We start from the raw sequence: 20798 nt of genomic DNA, 5'->3' as shown, positions 1-20798 counted from the left end.
CGGTCCACAGGTGTAAGAAGGTTGAAAAATACTGCTCTAGAGCAGAGTCGGCAGCTGCGCTGAGGTGCAGGAAGGTCCCCCGATGACTTGTCTGCTGGCTTTGCTCCGGAAGAAGTAAGTTATGTCGGAGGGGGTGGACCCGGCAGACGCAGTCATCGCAGGTCCTTGTCGCAACTACCTGCGTCTGCTGGGTCAACCCCCTCCGACGTAACTTACTTTTTCCGGAGCAAAGCCTGGAGTCATCGCGGGACCTTCCAGCACGCGGCTGCCGACTCTGCTCCAGAGCTAGTATATCAGAGTGGGGTGGACCGGCAGCTGGCAGCTACAGTTATCGCAAGAAAGGAGCAGGACTGCTGGAATGAAATAGTGGTGCAGGGAGAGAAAGGGGACAGGGTGGAATGGAAGGGTGGTGCTAATGGAATTGATGCATAGGGAAAGGGGAGAGAAACATAAAGGGGAAGGATATTGGATGGAATTGGATTGGAGGGAAAGAAAGGGGGCAGATGCTGATTGAAGAGGGGTGGATGGAGAGAGAAAGGGCAGACATTGGATGGTAGTGTGGCGGATAGAGGGGGAGAATATGCTGGATGGAAATGCAGATGGGAGAGATAAGGGAGCAAATGCAGGAAGGAAATGGGAGGAGAGAAAGAGGGGAGCAGATGATGGAAGTGGACAGAGAGAGGAGAAGGTACTAGATGGAAGGGGTAGAGAAAGAGGGCACATGATGGAAGGAGGGGATAAATAAAAGGAGGGCACATGATAGGGGAAAAGGATTGAGTTGGGGAAATACTGGAGGGGGGTGAGGGGAAATAGGTGGTGAGCTGTAGGTAGACAGTAAAAAAGGAAATTGATGAGAGGGTAGTAAGAACGTAATCTAGATGAACAGAAAATAAATTGAAAAGGAAAATGAGGGAATAAAAGGATTGCAGAAGAGTGGTGTGGGAGAGGGAAGGAGAGGAGAGAGATGCCAGACCAATGAGGGTGAAAGGAGAGATGGAAGGGGAAGGCATACAGTTTCTGGAAGGGGCATAGGAGAAAAAATGCCATATAGGGGCAGAGAGATGGCAGACAGTGGATGGAAGGAAGAGAGTAACAAGAAGATGAGGAAAGCAGAAACCAGAGAAGACAAAGGTAGAAAAAAAATTTCTATTTTTTTATTGCTTTTTTTTTTTTAACGTTCTTTATTCATTTTCAAATTAAACAGCAAGTGCACAAAAGAATATTCCATACAAGTTATTTCACAATAGCACATTAATTTCTACCACATAATATTCTAGTGATATAATAACCCCCCCAACCACCCACCCTTTATCACATTTTCAGTAAGAATAAACACACATATTATATAGCATATTTTAACATATTATGTATAAATTATTCCCAACTCCCTCCCCCCACTTTAGTGTGCTAACAAGAAAAACAAAAACAAAAAGGAGACATGTGTCACTGTTTCTGTGGTGTTGCATTGTATGCAGAGTCCAGCTTCTTGCTGGTTCAATTTAACCTTTGTCTATGTATTTCTATTTTATCCCCCCTTTTCCAAAACTGTGGAGCGTTTTTTAGCGCCAGCCGTGGTGGTAGCAGCTCTGATGCTCAGAATTCTATGAGCGTCAGAGCTGTTACCACCGTGGCTAAAATCCACACTACAGTTTTGTAAAAGGGGAGGGGTAAGTTTGTGATGACATATTCCAAACTAGGCAAAGGTGTTTTCTGTGTTCGAAAGACATGGTTTTCTGTTAGGATTGACGGTGTAGGATTGATCTGTACTAGTCTGGCTTGTTTAGTTTTACAATGGGTGTATTGATTTTGTACTGCTCACTGCATATCTAAGATGCTGTCTTTTCCTAGGTACTCATGTGTGACGTGTGGCTTGTTACTAAAAATCATGTTTTTCGTACAGATGAGAGGGGGTGCCAAAAAATGATGGGCCCCGGGTGTCACTAGGTACGCCACTGTTTAAAAACGAACCGATTTGAATCGATTCACCAGATTCTAATTGGAAATCGGGCAGCACTATTCTGCTGTTCTCGGGCTGGGCTTCCACTGGAAGGTCGTGTCATATCACATAAAGTTAGTACAATGACAACTTCAGTAGCTTATCTACGTTCCACTCCCATTGGAGACATCTGTAAACAACCACCTGGTTCTCAGTTCATACTTTTACATCCCACTACTGTTTGGAAAACCATTCCAGATAGGATAGTCAGTTTGGCCAAACAGTTCTACAAAATATATTCTCTGTTTAGGTGCCAACTTCCCTCCATCCCTTCAATATTAGCTATGGAGTTTCATCTGTGAGAATATTCTGCCTGCTTTTCCTGGGATAAAGCACAGTTACTACCTGTGACGAGTGTTATCTAAGGATAGCAGGCATATATATTCCCACAACCCTCCCTCCCTCAACCTAGTTGGCTTCTTATATTTTTTTACTGAACTGATGGCTCCACGAGCCAATGTCAGGCGGGAAGATACTGGCGCATGTGCAGTACGGGTAGTCTCAAGACTTTTGAAGAAGTTTAAAGTGACGGTATATACTTTTGCACTGTCTGTACCAGGGCTTCGTGGATGATGTCACCCATCTGTGAGAATATCTGCTTGCTTTCTCTGGATAACACCTGTTGTATCTGTGTTTTCCTGCATTGTGAATAATATTAGTGTGGAAAAATTGAGAGCAAGCCTCTGCATTTAAGGGTAACACAGCTTACTGGATTGACCCTTGTATTAATGTAACTTTTTAATGACAAATAATTTTGCAAACTTGTGAACTTATTAAATGATGAACATCTGAAGATATTGGCCTGTAGCATTTTTTTTAATGCTCCAACAATGATTTGAATTACTCTGTCCTGTAAAGATTTAGGTAGTATATGATTCGTGTTTGTGTTTTTTATTCCTTTTAATGGAATTGTGAACATAATCTTGTCATCATCTTGTTCAAAATGTATATTTGAGACATAATATGATGATTAAATCTCTGCTTGGATGTTTTTTTCTTTTTTTTAGCTACTTGCTTATAACAGTTGGTGTAGTTTATGTAAAGTCATTTTCCCAGTCCAGGAAAGATATATTGAAGGATTTAGTGGAAATGTGCCGTGGTGTCCAGCATCCTTTAAGGGGTCTTTTTCTTCGAAACTATCTTCTTCAATGCACACGAAATATTTTGCCAGATGAAGGCGAGCAAACAGAGTAAGAATCATATATTACATTTCAGAAATACTGTTTAATATATCAAGTAGGGCTGTACTGAATATTCAATTTGATTCTGCCCCGAATAGTGCCCCAAATATATTATTCATATTTGGCTAGAGGGTGATTTAATTTTGAATATGAATAATCCGGGACTCAACCATGCTAAATCTTACTGAAATAAACACCTGAGTTCAGATTTCACTTTGCTTATTTTATTATTTGTTATGTTAAAACTCAATGCCCATTATTTGTAATTGACTGAATAGTAAAATAAGCTATTCAATACAGCCCTCATCTTTTACTAGAGTATATGATGATGCTGTTATTACATGTTATCTAAAAATCAAAAGGTCTCCAGTCATTGGTAAAGAGTCAACAAATAAAGAAGGCTCTATTATTAAAATGTATAAACAGTTTTTTATTCACAAAAGGCAAAAATAGGGTGAACTCAATACGGCCATGTTTCGGTGGGTAAGAATGCATCAGAAGTCTACATAAACCTCATACAAACTCCTGAACAAGTGTGAAACTACTACCATTACTACTATTAATTATTTCTAGAGTGCTACCAGACGTATGCAACACTGTACAGAGTTGCAAAGGAGATAGTCCCTGCACCAATGAGCTTACAATCAAAACAGACAAGATGCCAGGGTAGGGATTACATTTAGAGGGGATGGTTAAACCTCTGGCTAGGGTGTTAAGCAGAGGGGAGTAGGGTTATGAGTTGAAGGATGTTTCAAAAAAGTGGATTTACAGCCTACTTTTGAACTACTACTACTATTAATTATTCCTATAGCGCTACCAGACGCACACAGCGCTGCACAGTCACAAAGAGTAAGAAAACAGTCCCTGCTCAAAAGAGCTTACAATCTAAACAGGCAAGACAGACAAATAGGATGTCATGGATACAGTTAAGGGGAACCGTTAATCAGCGGACTGGGTTGGTGGGCAGAGGAGTAGGACAAACTTGGGTAATTTATTCCAGGCATAGGGGGCAGCTAGATGAAAGGAACAAACTAGAATTGACAGTAGAAGAGAAGGGTAATGTTAAGAGTGACTTACCTGAGGAACAGAGTTCTCTGGGAGGAGAAGTGAGGAGAGATATTGAGGGGCAGCAGAATGAACACACTTGTAGGTCAGCAATAAGATCTTGAACTGTATGCGATGGCAGATTAGGAGCCAATGAAGTGACTTAAGGAGAGGGGTGACATTAGCGTAACAAGGTTGGTAGAAGATGAGTTGCGCAGCAAAGTTTTGCACAGATTGCAAGGGGGAGAGGCGACACTGAGGAATACCAGTTAGGAGTAGATTGTAGTAATCTAAGTGTGAGATGACGAGAGCTTGGACAGGGGTCCGGGTAGTGTGATCGGAGAGGAAGGGGCGAATTTTGATGATACTGAAGAGATAGAAGCGACAGGTCTTAGCAGCTTGTTGGATATACGTAGAAAATGAGAGGTCAGAATCGAAGAACACTCCAAGGTTGTGAGCAGAGGAGACTGGAACAATGACAGCATTATTTACAGAGATGGAGAAAGGAGGAGGAGCAGAGGGTATAGGAGGAAATAGGAGCAGCTCAGTCTTGGACATATTTAGTTTCAGATGACAGCAGGACATCCAGACAGCAATGTCAGCCAAACAAGCAGAGACTTTTTCTTGGGAAGGGGTGAGGCGGACAAACTCAGGTAGTTTATTCCAGACTTACAAGGTGGTGAGCTGAAAGGAACAAAGACTGAAATTGCATGTGGAGGGGAAGGGTACAGATAAAAGAAATGTGAGGAATGGGGAGGTGTATAAGGAGAGAGGAGAGATACTGAGGGACTGCAGAATGAATGCACTTGTAGGTTTGTAATAGGAGTTTGAACTGTATGTGAACGCGGATAGGGAGCCAGTGAAGTGATTTTGAGGAGAAGGGTGAGGCAAGTGTACAGAAGATGGCAGAAGGTAAGTCGTGCAAAAGAGGTTTGTACAGATTTCAGGGGGAGAGGCAGTTCAGCGGGAGACCTGTTAGAAGTACATTGCAGTAGTCTAAGCATGAGGTTACAAGAGTGTGGACAAGAGTCCAGGTAGTGTTCTCGGAGAGGAAGGGGCACATTTGGTGATGTAGAGATAGAAGTGACAAGCTTGAGTAGTCTGTTGGATGTGGGTAGAAAATGAGAGGTTGGAGTCGAAGATGACTCCAAGGATATGGGCAGAGGCGACTGATATGAAGAATAATCTATTGCTTTAATACATTGGGGGAATGTTTGAGCTTTATAAATGTTTGATTGATATGGTTATTTCGATATTTCAATTAAAATGTTTAACATGTTTTGTTATACTTTCAGAGCATGGTACAAACTGAAGGGGGCAGCAGAGCCCTCTGGAGAATGAGGAGGAATTGAAAACCTGGAATGGATTTCTTCTGCATTGCTTGCAAGCATGAGGAGAATACCCTACTGTCCAGAATGACACACCTATCTACTAGAAAAAATATTAGCAAGTTAAGAACCTAATCTCTTTCTCATGTTATCAAAGATGGTCAGCTGTGACCTTAACATGTTATGCCATCAAATTTTGCAATTGGTAAAAAGTTTGTATATAGAAATATGAATGGTGTTGAATTTTTAAAAATCTAATTACAGTGAAGAAGTAACAGGTGACATCAGTGATTCCATGGACTTTGTGCTGCTAAACTTTGCTGAAATGAACAAACTGTGGGTGAGAATGCAACACCAAGGCCACAGCAGAGACAAAGAAAAAAGGGAGCGGGAGAGGCAAGAACTGAGAATCTTAGTTGGAACCAATTTAGTGCGTCTCAGTCAGCTAGAAGGCGTCAATGTGGAAAGATATAAACAGGTAATGTGCTAGCAAATATTTACTTGAACTTAAAAGAAATGGGCAGCCTGGGAATTATGTACATAAATCTATTGCATTTAATGTGAAGAAAGTTTAAAGAAAAAGGTCTCTAAATATCGGGGCTTATAAAATATGAATTTGAGAATCCATATTGTTTTGAATTTGGGTACTACATCAAATACCTGAAAACTGAAGTAACAGGTTTGCCTCATCCTACTTGTGCTTCAATTTACCTAGCTCTGTTATGGTTAGAAACAAATGAATCTTTGTGGTGTATTAACTTTTTCCAGTATGACAATTGCAATGTTTCTCATTTAAGGTATGATTATAAAGATTGGAGCAAGTAACTTCCTAACAGTTGCTAAATTTTCATGATTCTGGATCTGACTCTGCTACTTTTAATGGATCTGACTCTGCTACTTTTAATGCACATTTAATACATGTGACATCTTTTTTTTTTTTTTTTTTATAATCTTTATTCATTATAAAACACTTTCAATAAGTGAAAATAACATAGATTATACACTTAATACTTTAGACATCACTGTGAAATCTTTAAAGACTAATGATTTATCCTATTCTCCCCAGAAATGTTCAGAAATTCTCATTTTGTAGTAGTTTGAGTCTTTCTATATTTTACTGTGAGCTTAATGGTACTCTGTCTTGTATCCTTTATCTTATAATAAGCTAAAGGCTTCTTGCTAGGGTAGTCTCTCTAAATGGGTAGTTTGCACATATAATGACAGGAACATTTGAATATGATCTTAAGCTTTTAAATTTATCTGTAACACTTATTTCAATAACTTGCTTTGGGCCAAAGAGAGCTTTCTTCTGGAGTTCATAGTGTAATATGTTTCCATGGCAATAGGTGTGTCATTCTGTGCCAGTCTGGAGGGATTTGTTGATAAGCAAGACAGTTTGGGTCCTTTCAGACAATACAATGGCAATGGCATATGTGAACTGGCAGGGTGGAACCAAGAGTCAACTGTTGGCACAGGATGTGACTGTTTGATGGAGTAGGCAGAGGCTTATCTTCAGAACCTCTCTATAACTCATATCGCCAGGGTGGAAAATGTTCAAGCAAGATTGCAGCTTCCTATTTTGCCTTTTTTAACCTAAAGTAATCAAATTATATTTTTGGTGTTTATTTTATTGAATGAGGTTTTTATTTAGAATATAGTATTTTATAAAACTGCTGTAGAGATAGGGAAGCTGCCTTCCCCTCCCTGTCCCATATATACTGGTCTTAAATTGCATAAACCTTTAGAAGTCATCAGTGTGCAAGGTACGTACCAATGTCATCTGAAATCATGGTAAAACAAGTAAGTCAATAACCAATAGAGTAAGTGCTGTCATACAGAATTATCAGTGCTTAGTGCCAACATTACATACATTTGTGTGCACATGAGTTATAGGAATATTTGCTATCCAGTACTTAGATCATAGTGCATTATGTAGGATTTTGTTGGTGACTTGAGGCTTGTTCTGCTTTTGGAGAACTGTTTTTTTTGGTTTTTTTTTTTCTACAACATGCTTTTGAGAGATTTTCTACATATAGTACAGAGTAACCATATCATCTAATTAAGAAAATTAAAACAAATGTTTTCCAGGTAGATATTAGACACCTGCTTCAATAAATAATGCATGTATGATTCATCTGGTTTGTGCAAACAAATGAAAATTTTCTTGCTGTTTCAGATTGTGTTGCCTGGTATTTTGGAACAAGTTGTAAACTGCAGGGATGCTTTGGCTCAGGAATATCTCATGGAGTGTATTATACAGGTAAGGCTGAGGGGCACATTAGAAAGTTGTAATTCTGTATTGTGGAAAAAATTCATTTCAACCCTGTAGCAGGCTGATATAAATGCTGTAAAGAGAGGAGAGAGATAATAGACACATCCAGTGCTTGGATCTGTTCCATCTGGCCTAAGGCAGTTTACCCGGGTGAAGTCATCTTTGGGATCACCTCCAGTGATGAAAAGAATTGTGCATGTGGTGCGTGACCCAAGAAGCCTATCTCTCTAAAGGCCTTCAGGAGCAGGAAGAAGACCTGGGGACATTCTGAATTGATGAGTTGTCTAGTTGTTTATTGGGAGGCATAGGAAAATGGAAGATTAAGGGTAAATCATCAGCCTCCTTCTATTCTGGGTTATTTCCTGAATCTCAGTTAGACTCGAGAGTGTCTGAGTTCTGTTGACCAGACTCTGCTTGTTCCCTACTAATCTGGTTAATGACTCATGAGTTATTCAAACACCCCAATTGTTTGTTTCCCTTTTACCTATTTCTCAAGTTGTGGCAACTTCAGAGTTGACTGAAGTAGTTGTAGAACCTGAAACTGTTTCTTTATTACACTTGTGGAAGATTGTCTCAAAAACTGAGAGATCTGTGGTTGGAGCTGTAAAATCTTTTAAGTTTTCACTCTGGATCAATTGTGAAACTTGGAAAGATGAAGAAAAGGCCTACACAACTTTGGTCACATATCATGTTATGGAACTGAAGGTATAAATCATGCAATCAGCAGGAGTGTCAGCAGTCAAGGGTAAATTGCTTAAATTACTTTACATCATAAACTTGTAGTATTTGAGAATGCTGTGAGAGTAAAAAGAATAGCCTTACTGTGTCAGACCATTGGTCCATCAAGCCCAGTAGCCCATTCTCACGGTGGCCAATCCAGGTCACTAGTACCTGGCCAAAATCCAAGGAGTAGCAACATTCCATGCTACTGATCCAGGGCAAGCAGTGGCTTCCCCCATCTCTTTCTCAATAATAGACTATGGACTTTTCCTCCAGGAAATTGTCCAAAACTTTCTTAAAACCAGCTACGCTGTCCGCTCTTACCACAACCTCTGGCAATTCGTTCCATAGCTTAACTATTCTCTGAGTGAAAAATTTCCTCCTATTGGTTTTAAAAGTATTTCCCTGTAACTTCATCGAGTGTCCCCTAGTCTTTGTAATTTTTGATGGAGTGAAAAATCGATTCACTTGTACCCGTTCTACTCCACTCAGGATTTTGTAGACTTCAATCTTATCTAACGTGACCATTAATTTTTTTCATCAAAACGAGACATCTATTAATTTTTAGCCTCGCCCCCAATTCTTCCATTCATTTTTCATGTATACATAATATCTTATTAATTCATAATGGTAACCATAAAATTAAAAAAACCACAAAGCACACTATACGCAGAGAAAATGTTAATTATCATTTATATTTGAGGGGGTTTCAAAGATGTCAAGGCAGATGACTTTAAAATATGCAATGTCACCTCAGTAACATGTAGTGCAAAATATAGAGAGCAGATATAAATTCTTAAAACTGACACATTTTGATCACTAAATTGAAAATAAAATAATTTTTCCTACCTTTGTTGTCTGGTGATTTCATGAGTCTCTGGTTGCACTTCCTTCTGACTGTGCATTGAATATTTCTGTCTTTCTCCAGCCCCATCCCCTTTGGGACCAGGTCTCTCTTTCTTTCGCCAGCTCCATTCCCTTTGGGTCCAGGTCTCTCTTTCTTTCTACAGCCCTATCCCTTTTGGGTCCAGGTCTCTCTCTCTCTTTCTTTCTCCAGACCCATCCCCTTTGGGTCCAGCTCTCTCTCTTTCTCTTTTTCTCTCTTTTTTCTCTCTCTCTCTCTTTCTCTCTTTTTTTTCTCTCTCTCTCTTTTTTTCTCTCTCTCTCTCTCTCTCTCTCTCTTTCTTTTCTCTCTCTCCCTCCCTCTCTCCCTCTCTCTCTCTTTTCTCCCTCCCTCTCTCTTTTCTCCCTCTCTCTCTTTTCCCTCTCTCTCTCTCTTTTCCCTCTCTCTCTCTCTTTTCCCTCTGTTACCCTCCCAAGATCCAGTGTCAGTTCTTCTTTGTACCTTTGTTCCAGGTCTCCCTCTCTCTCCCTCCTCTTTTATGATCTTGCTTCTCTCTGCTCTTCCTCAGGGTCTCTTCCCCTCTGTCTGCACCTCACATAGTCCTGCATCTGCCTCCTGTCTTTCCCCTTTGGTCCAGGCCTATCTCTCTCTAGTCTTTCTTCTGCTTACACCCCCCTTTCTCTGCCTCTTTCTCTCCTTCCTTCCTCCCTCCCTCCTTCCTACGTCCTCCTCACTGTCTTTCAGTCTTTGTCCCACCCCCCGAAGCCAGCCAGCCTACCTCCCTCCCTGCCGTGCTAAATCCAGCCTGCCTGTCTGCCTCCCTCCAGCGCCGAAGCCTGGCCCCCTCAGATTGGCCCCCACTGCTGTTTCATGCCCGCTGAAGCCTGGCCTACCGCCGATTCAACCCCCCCCGGTCCGCCAGCTGCAACTGAAGAAAAGGAAGGTCCAAGCGCCGGCCCACAAGCCTTCCCGACGTCAATTTTGACGTCGGAGAGGAAGTTCCGGGCCAGCCAATCGCTGCCTGGCTGGACTGGAACTTCCTCTTTGATGTCAAAATTGACGTCAGGAAGAAGGTTTGTGGGCCGGTGCCTGGACCTTCCTTTTCTTCAGTTGCAGCGGCAGAGGAACGGGAGGGTGTGTGTGGGGGTTGAATCGGCGGTAGGTCAGACTTCGGCGCTGGAGGGAGGCAGGCTGGCTTTGGCGCGGCAGGGAGGGAGGGGAAGCGATCATCTGTCCCGTTGTCCCCACACACAGCTTTGGGATGCTGCCTCTGGAAACGGGACATTTTAGCATCCCGAAGCTGGGTGTGGAGACAATGGGACAAGGGGTCTAAAAACGAGACGGTCCCGTTCAAAACGGGACGTATGGTCACATTAATCATATCTTCCCTCAGCCATCTCTATTTCCAAGCTGAAGAACCCTAACCTTTTAGTGTTTTCTCATATGAGAGGAGTTCTGTCCCCTTTATCATCTTGATTGCTCTTCTTTGAACCTTTTCTACTGCCACTCTATCTTTCCTGAGATAAGGAGACCTGAATTGAACGCAATAGTTTTTTATATTTTCTAATTATTTATCTCCAGATTTTTTACTTAGAAAGTACTTCAACGGGATTCTCACTTTTTCTAATGCTGAGGTTTTGAGGATCTCTAAATGTTATATACTTAATTAATCTGAAGGGGAATCTGATGGGGTGGTGCCACCTGGGGATCCAGGAGGATTATCTAAAAAGGCTAATTTTGTTAACCTTTTGAGAAAGCAGGATAAATGGTTAGTCATTAAGAGTTATTTTAAAGATAAAAATCATTTATTTTGTGGCCAGAAAATTAAAATCTTTCCAGATATTTCAAAATTGCATAGAAGATATCACTGGTGCCAAAATTTAATGCATCCATACTTTCTGCTGTATATTTGATGTAGTCCCCAGTGCAAAGGAACACACGCACGCACACGCACACACGTAGGCTTGAAGGAATTTCAGCCCCTTCTCTAATGCCTGGACCATTATGCAATCCTTATTTAGCAGAGCTGTAGTACTGTGAGACTATTGACATTTTTGAAGCTGAGCAGTAATGGGGTAAGTAGTAGATAATTCCTTCCCCAAGACTACCAGTAAATGCTGGGATGATGGTCTTCAGGAAAATTGTGCTTTCAAAAAAGGGGTTACATAGAAACATGATGGCTGATAAAGGCCAAATGGCCCATTCAGTCTGCCCATCCACAGCATCCATTATCTCCTCCTCCTCGCCCTAAGAGATGCTACATGGCTATCCCATGCTTTCTTAAATTCATACACAGTCTTTGTCTCTACCACATCTACAGGGAGACTATTCCATGCATCTACTATTCTTTCTGTAAAAAAATATTTCCTTAGATTATTCCTGAGCCTATCAGCTCTCAACTTCATCCTATGCCCTCTCATTCCAGAGCTTCCTTTCAAATGCCTCATGGGCATTCATGCCACTCAGGTATTTGTCTCTATCATATCTCTCCCCTCATGCCAAAGTGTACATATTGATATCTTTACAGTAAGTCTGTCCCCATACTCCTTATGACAAAGACCACCAACCATTTTAGTGAGCTTCCTCTGAACCAACTCCATGCTGTTATATCTTTTTGAAGGTGCGGTCTCCAGAATTGTGCACAATATTCTAAATGAGGTCTCACCAGAGTCTTATACAGGGGCATCAATACCCCCTGGTTCCTACTGGCCATTCTTCTCCCTATGCACCCTAGCTTTTACCTTCTCCTTTTCAACCTATTTGGCCACCCTAAGATCATCGCATACTATCACACCCAAATCCCACTCCTCTTTTGTGCACAAAAGTTCTTCACTCCCTAAACTTTACCATTCCCTCAGTTTTTTGCAGCCCAAATGCATGACCTTGCCTTGCATTACTTAGCATTAAATCTTAGCTGCCAAATTTCAGACCATTCTTCAAGCTTCACTAAGTCCTTCCTCATGTGATTCACACCACTAGGGGTGTCTACTCTAATGCAGATTTAGGTTTCATCCACAAAGAGGCACATCTTACCTGCAGCAATATTGCTTACAAAAATGTTAAAAAGAACAGGCCCAAGAACCGAACTTTGAAGCATACCATTGGTAACATCTCTTTCCTCAGAGAGATCTCCATTGATCACTACCCAGTCCTCACCCAGTCTGTCATTTTGGGGCCTGTCCCTAAGGCACTCAATTTATTTATTAGACACCTGTGGTTTGTGATCATGGGGGTGGGGGAGTGCACCCATGTTAACAGTTACCTTGTGATAATGTATTATACAGTCAGGGTTATATACTCCTATTCTCTGTCTATATGCCGTCCAGTTCCTTCACCACGATGTATTAAGCTGTAAATTCATGACTTTTAATGGAGAGCTGTTTTTAACACCCGGTAGCCATTAGCACAGTCGCTTTAGCATTTTGTTGAAAAGGTGGCTAAAATTAAAAAATTAGTATTAAATTATATGGATGGTTACAACAGTTTCTCTTACAGTATAATTTTGGATTTGTAGATCGATACCATCTAAAGGACTTCTACAAAGAGTGGTGGAATACATAAGCTTTCAAGATCACAAAAATTGCTTTTTTAATGTGGAACAGATACGAGAAAGGGACTTGTGTAATGCCAGAGACTCGTATACTTTATCTTTTATTTAGGTCCTTTCATGGGTATTATAATATTCAAAGACTAGTTTTCACCAGCCCCTATACATCTGCTAGACCTGAACAAACATAATAGCTTTAAAGGCAAAGTCAGTAAATACTATTCCTAGACGTAATTACCTGGTACTTTCCACAAAATACAGAGAGCTGTATTGAGATATATGTATCATGGCTGTTGAAATTTTTATCCTTGAATGTAGTGTGATCACATTTACTTTTTCTAAGGTGTTCCCAGATGAATTTCACCTTCAGACACTGAATCCTTTCCTGCGGGCCTGTGCTGAGTTACATCAAAATGTGAACGTGAAGAATATAATCATTGCTTTAATTGATAGGTGGGTGTTGTAAGAGATTTCATATGCCTTTTCTGAGACTTGTAGTATATAAGGAAGAAAAGATCGGCCTATATATTTATTTGTATAAGGTATATGTTGTAGTTAGTCTGTTTTACGTAAAGAGGCCTATTTCTTAAATTGTGTTAGGTGTTTAATATATAGCTTTTTAATGTGTGCTAAATATGTGGCATTATATGAACTGTTGGGACACAAATCAATGAGGGTCATGCTAAACACCTTATGTGAAAGTTCCTATTAAGGGGTATGGTAAAGACAGGGACTTTGCTTTCCAGTTAGCATGAAGGTTATTACTATGCATTAATTACTAAGATGATAGATAATGTGATCTAGTTTGCAACACCTCTAGATGGCAGCTAAGTGCATTCCATGTTCAATCATGCCATTAAAACATCGTTGCTGTATAGTACTTACATAGCTGCTGCCCCAAAGGTGCTAGGAACATCTTCAATAGCTAACAGGGTTTTGCACCCAATATGCCTTAACTTTGGTTGTTGATGCATGCTAGGAGAAAGAATTTAGCATGAGTTAGAAAATAGGCCAAAAAGTGTAGAATAGCTAAAGGATGGTAAGTACTCCATTCAGACATCTGGAAGCCATGGGCCTTTCAAATTTGTCTGTAATTTTTCTTCCTCACGGAAGCAGTGATCCTGAGGCTCAATTTTTTCCCCACAGTGTCCATTTAATAAGCCCAGCAGGTGCTTGCAGGATAACTGGATGTAATGCTTTTATAACAGTCTTAGCACTGTAGAGAAAATAACCTTGACTGGCAATCATAAACTTGTATTTTTCTCTCATTTGGCTGATTATTTGAAATGGCTTTAGTTTTTTCCTCTTTAAAAAAAAAATATATATATATAGATATAGATATAGATAGATGTCCCTACTGCCCACAGAGCAGTTTTGTGAATGCAGAGTAAATTTTATTGTGAGGTTGTTTTTATGTTTTGAGTTTTAGACAGGAATGAATTTAAGTGTATGTCTGCATATTTATATTTGAAGAGTTATGTTCTCTGAGAAGAACTGTGAATTATCCCAGGACAAGCAGGCAGGTATTCTCACTAGTGGGTGACGTCATCCAACGGAGCCCCGATGCGGACATCTCACAAGCATACTTGCTTGTAGAAACTTTTAGAAGTTTCGAGTTGCCCACACCGCGCATGTGCGAGTGCCTTCCCGCCCGATGCACCGGGCGTGTCTCCTCAGTTCTTTCTCTTCCGCGGAGCTGAGAAGTTTGCCTTTGAAACTCTCTGTGCGATGTTCCCTTTTTGTGCCTTCTGTGCCCACGGGTTTGGGTTTTTTGTGCTCATTCCTGTTGACTCTCGTTACGTTTTGTTGTTTTAAAAAAAAAAAAAAAAATTTTGTTCGACCGGGCAGGTCGCGTGGCCGCGGCCCCGCAGCTTCGACCTTGCAGCGGAGCTTTTTCGGCCTATGTCCCGGCCTGTTACCGGTTTTTTATTTATTTTTTTTTTTAATTTGAGTTTAATACATTTACAATATCATAAAGATATCAAGAAAAAAAGGGTTTCCATACAAATATTCCAATAACAAATCATACAACAAACAATCCTTTACAAGCCCACTAAAAGGGGAAAACATGTTGCTCATTTATCAACTAAATTTAAGGAAAAACAAAGAAATGAATTTTTTTCTGCCATGACCTTATGATTCTAAGCGGATTACAAGAGAGGTATTCTGGATATATCCAAGCGAATTACAGGATTAGGAACAAATAACTGGGGCCAATTACATATTAGTTATTTAATCGGCAGTATGTAGGATCTGGGAATAGATTGAAATGATCGGATACAGCAATAGTTTGTCTTGATAAAGTTCTTGACTAACAAGGTCTTTATTTCTCTCCTGAAGGCTTTGTAGTCTGGTGTTGTGATCAGCCTTTTAGGCTTTCAACTAAATTGGAACTTGTTCTTAGTGTGGCTGTGATGCCAGTGGCCTTCATGTACAGCTAACTAGAGGTTTTCTCATATATTAACACCTTCCTTCCTAGTTCAACCGTCATAGCCTATGTCTGGGTGACATGGATTGTCTTTCTGAAATGTGGTTCATATGTTGCCCTGTGAATGAACTTAATGAGACTCCTACATGGCATGGACAGCATTAAACAGGAACAATGGATTTCATATGGGAGAGGGCAGTCTAATGATTAGAGCAAATGTCCAAAACTAGGGTCATATTCCACTACTTCCATTAAATTCTTTGTGAAATTGGGAAAATTGCTTTTTTTCATTTCTTCAAGTACCCATTTAGACAGTAGGGCAAGAATTTATTGTAACAGCGTTTGAATAACTCTAATCTATCTATCTTCAGCATTATTTGGAAAGGTAGGCCAGAATGTCAGAACTAGTAATAAAGAATCCTTTGCTTTGTGTACTGCAGTAGAAGTATGAAATCAAAAAGTTTGATTTTCATCTTTGTTACAGATTAGCTTTATTTGCACATCGTGAAGATGGACCTGGAATCCCAGCAGATATTAAGCTTTTTGACATTTTTTCACAGCAGGTAGCTACTGTTATACAGGTAAGCTGTTTGCTTTGTAGATCGTCTCTGGGGATACAACTGCATATGCACCAGGATTACTTCTTTAAACTTACTCAACTAGCTAACTATAGCTCTTGTATAAATGGAATACTGAACACTTCTCTAAAAAGTGTCAAATACATGCATTTATTGTATTCAGTATTAATGAGACTGAGTAAAATTAATTCATAAATGTAGATAGCTATTTCTTTGTTTTGAAGAATACTTTATTGTAACATTGGCAAGCATAAAAATTTTAAGCTCATAGTGTACTTTGAAATTTAGTCCTGCTTAACTTTCTCCAAAGATAAGCAGGACTAAATTTCTCATATGTGTTGTGACGTCTCTCAACAGAGCCCCAGTATGGGCACTTCCCAGTGTTCCTGGACATTTAAAAAGCCTTTGGAGGCCCACACCAGGCATGAGCAAGTGCCTTCTCACCAGTCCAAATCATATGGGATCTTCAGTCTTTTTTCTCTGTGGAATAGTCAAGACTTGTCTTCAATTGCAATTGAAGATGCTTTGTTAAGGGTTTTTTTTTTTCCCTCAGGTTTTCTGTCTTCCTGTCTTATAGATTGTGAGTAGCATGGGGAATTACATTTCTCTCATATCTTCCCCCTTCCCTTTTTTCTTAGACTTTTAGGCATTTTCTTTTTTCTTTTTCTGTGTCCCATGACGAGGAGGTCTCAGTTTTTCAGGTGGAAGGGTTTTCATTATTTGTCTCTTTCCACCATTGAGCTATTTGATTTTGCTGCACCTATTTGCTCCACAATATCCCAGAAGCCTGTTGGTTGGTTTGAGAAGCACACAGAGTGAAATAGGTATACAACCAACATGACATGTTACTGAAGTGTCTAGGGTGAGATCATTATACTCTAAAATATCCTTTTTGCAGAAGAGACCTCAGAAATCTAGAGAGATGTGGCATCTAGATGTACGATTTTATTGATATTAATCCTTATGGCTTCAGGAGCTCCACCAGACACTGATGATGCATTGACATCAAAGAAGTCTCCATCTGTTTTAGTGTCGATCATTGGTAGTGCCTTGGGCCAAGCATCCTCAGACTCAACCGTGAGGAAGTGCATGGAATCCACATCATCCCTGTCAGTACAGAGGGAATCTGATGCTGGACACCAAGTGAAGGGGAAGAAGCATCGGCATCAGTCCTCCTTGAGGCATGGAGCAGGGAGCTCTGGGACATAGGCATTACTGGTATCTGAGAAACGTTGGTGCCAAGCGGACTGTTCCTCATCCATTGTTGTGGTGCTGATGTGCCAATCTTCCTGAAGCTGGGTTCTTTGCTTCAGCAATAACAACTTCTCAAGCTGTTCCCAAGCTTGCTCCGCCCACGCCTTTACTGATGTCTGCCCTTGAGGAATGTTTCCGAGTCATATTTCAGGAGGTGCTGGGGTACATCCAGTTGTGAACCCACTCTAGCCCTATTGGAAGGTTGTTGATGTTTATTCCTCACAATTAATATTTTGCTGAGACTGAGTCAGATTTTTCCTGGGCATTTGAGTGGTCCCTTGGCTTTCCCTTAGACTCCACCCTGCTGCAAGAAAGGAGGAAGCCCTTCACTAGTGGATACCTCTGTTGTTTTTTGAGGGAAATAGCAGAGACCATTCCATTAAGTTGAAGGTGGAGGATAAGCCCAGGGCAAAATTGATGACAGTCTCCGATTTATGATCCTTCTTCTAAGGAAGCTGTGACCATTCTGTTGACAACATTTTCAAGGATGCATGGATGAAGACTTGGGTGATCCCTCTGAGTCTATAGAAGGCTCCTGGTTTAGAAATGGTGCAGTTACCACACTACTCTGTGGTGGTCAAATCCACCCTCAAATAGGCCAGAAATTCAAATACGCATGCCTTGGGCTCCTACAGGCAGGGATGCTTTGTATTTTGGATTCATTTGGGAGGAAGGATTTTTAGGCATTGATGCTCATTTCCTATACCTAAACCTACCAGCTCTACATGAGCCTTATATGAACTCCTTGGAGTCCAATGTGCTCAAGTTTGCAGGCACACTTTCACCAAATAGCTATGAAGCAGATGGCATGTAGGAAATATTTAGTTAGGGTCACCCTTGATTCCTTTGATATAGCATCTTGACTTTCTGCATTGGGTGTTAGAATGCACAGACTCTCATGGCTGAGTGTCTTCCTGAACCACTGGTTACAGGTGCAAAAGTTGTTTATGTCCCATGCCGAGGCGATAATCTTTTGGAGGACAAGATGGAGGAGATGGTAGACACATCTTTATTTATTTATTTCATTTTCTATCCCATTGGCCCCAATGAGCTCAGAATGAGTTACAGGTCAAACACAATTTCAGTACAAGTTTACAATACGAGTTTTTATCCTAACCTGACACATACTAGGGGTCTGATATTAATATACATAATATACAATTTACCAGTTACAATTTGCCATGGTTATCTTTAAAGTGCATGGTTTTCAGTACAAGTTTTATCTTTATTTGACACACAGATGGTTTATATGTTAGATTAGTCATAGTTACAGTGCAAGATTTTACAATACAAGGATCCTTATGTGACACATACTGGTTCTGGTACCAATATACATTTCTTTGTAGGCCATCAAGGGCAAGGATTTAGGTGAAGAGGTATGTTTTTATTGCTTTTCTAAAGCTGAGGAGTTCTTCAAAGGATCTGATTTGCAAGGGCAGTCTTCCAGTGGATCGGTATGAAGTGGGAGTAGGACCGTTGGTTGACGGTTTGCAGTTGAAGGGCACGACCAGGGGGTATATTGAGGTGTGTTTCATCCTGGGAGTGGAGGGACCGGTTCGACATGTACGGAGGAAACTTAGCTATCACGTAGCCCAGCATGTAGACTGGCACTATGTTGTGTAAGGATTTGAATGCTAGCATCAGGCTCTTGAAGACACATTATTTGGCTACGGGCAGCCAATGAGTCAATGCTCAATGCTAGAACCTGGGAGACAGTGTCGTGGGCACTGAAGTGTTTTAGAAGCCTGATCGCCGCATTTTGAGCACGCTAGAGAAGTTGTACATCCTTCGTTATGAGACTGTTGAATAGCACATTGCAGCAATCCATTTGGGAGAGTACTAAGGCAAAGAGTAGTTGGGTAAAGTCAAACTCTGGAAGGTAGTTCCTTATATTTCAGAGTTGTCACAGGTAGTAAAATGAGGAAGATACCACCTGAGAGATATGGTCGGAAAGTGACAGGTTGCAGTCAATGAGTATTCCTAGGCTGTGCACTTGGTCCTTCACAGTTAGAGTAGTTGAGTCCCAGTGCAGCAAGGGATGGACGAGGATGCAGCGTTCTTTGTTGAAGGACATCCAGTTTTTAAATTCCGAGAGGCAGGTTAGGAGTTTTGCAATCTGGGCGTCACGGGCTTTTCCTAGCAGTCAATATAGATAGATTAGAGAGTTGCGTGTTGACAGAAATCAAACCCGTCCCCGGTAGAATCAAACCCATCTTCGTCCGTCCCCGCTAGGAGTTAAACCCGTCCCCGCTGGAATTGAATCCGTCCCCGCCCGTCCTTATAAACTTCAGAAATAGTTATGTCATTTAATTATACTACTGAATAAAAGGCTCTGGTAGAGATCCATTTACAAATAAGCAAAGACACTTTATTAATTTGGAAATATTAATTGGGAAGAATACATACTTTGTAAATGGGTTTCTACCAGAGCCTCTAATGTAAATATAAAATATAAATACTCTGCTGATGAGGACCCCTAAGCTGAGGACTTCCTCTGCAGTTGGCCAGGGTCCCTTTTGCCAAGCTTGGCAGTCAGCAGTAGCGTCCAAGTCACAGATGCTGGCACCTCAGTGGCTCATGGATGCTGCCAGTGACTGCTGTGCTTGGTGGAGGGGAGTTCTGGCTGTCTCTAGAGGAGGTCCTCTGCTGGCGGTGCTTGGGGATCCCCACCAGCCACAGCAAGGGTCAGAAAGTACTTCACTGTAGAAATAAAACTAGAAATGTATTTCCTTTTCTTTTGAATACAATATAAAGACTATATACATTTCCCAAAACTAATATATTTTATTCAATAAATTCCGTTTTTTACCTTTATTGTTTGGAAACTTATTTTTCCATCAAGTTGGTCCCAGTTTCTTTTTTCCGCTTTCCCATCTTCTGTAAATTCTTCTCTTGCTGTCCATTGGTTCCTCCTATCATGGCCCAGCATTTATCCCTTTCTCATCTTTCACCCCTGCCCACCAGCCCCATGTCCAACATTTCTCCTTCTGTTCTATCACCCATCTCCAGCACCATGCCACATCTCTCCCTCCATTCCCTTTACCACTATGTCCAACATTCCTCCCTCTTGCATCCCTTTCAATCTGTCCCACTGTTCCCTTTCCACATTTCTCCCTCTGATTTTTCTCTTCCCTATCATCTGTACCTCACTCCCTCCCTATGACCAAAAATACTCCTTTTTCTTCCATTCCCAGTGTACACGACCATCTCTTTCCCTCTCACTGACACACCCACACCCAATTCTCCCTTTTTATTCCCTCCCCCACCTCAGCATGTCTTTACCTCCCTTCCTCCCAAGTTCATACCTTCTGTGTCCAAAAATGCACTCCCCCCTTTGTTTGAGTCCAGATAACTGCAGGGGTTGGAGGCAGCTCGAGCCAAGAGGTTCATCATCTTTTCCTGCCTGCAGCACACCATGCATAGCTGACCTGATTTCCCATTGATATGTTGACAATATGCAGTCAACATCTTGGAATAAGTAGCCCAACTTGGAACAGGAGACTGGATCTCTGACATGTATTATACAGATATCAGAAATAAAGGATTCATTTAGGAGCAAAATGACATGAGGTACAGCAAAAACTCTTGATGATGCATGCATATCAC

General features: G+C 41.0%; 1 protein-coding gene across 3 annotated transcripts in view; it reads left to right on the top strand.

Annotated features, from left to right (window-relative positions):
- Nucleotides 1–20798, top strand: part of VPS35 (VPS35 retromer complex component) — a 169109-nt gene that overhangs the window by 66949 nt on the left and 81362 nt on the right. For all 3 annotated transcript variants that reach the window (XM_033941682.1, XM_033941681.1, XM_033941683.1), the window contains exons 5-9: nt 3004–3186; nt 5814–6027; nt 7726–7809; nt 13276–13385; nt 15845–15941. In XM_033941682.1, the coding sequence (XP_033797573.1) occupies nt 3004–3186; nt 5814–6027; nt 7726–7809; nt 13276–13385; nt 15845–15941 (688 nt within the window). The remainder of the gene's footprint in view (nt 1–3003; nt 3187–5813; nt 6028–7725; nt 7810–13275; nt 13386–15844; nt 15942–20798) is intronic.

The sequence above is a fragment of the Geotrypetes seraphini genome, chromosome 4 (genome assembly GCF_902459505.1).
Source record: "Geotrypetes seraphini chromosome 4, aGeoSer1.1, whole genome shotgun sequence".
Lineage (NCBI taxonomy): Eukaryota > Metazoa > Chordata > Amphibia > Gymnophiona > Dermophiidae > Geotrypetes > Geotrypetes seraphini.
Note: the sequence above shows the minus strand (reverse complement) of the source record. Positions and strands in the feature narration are given on the sequence as shown.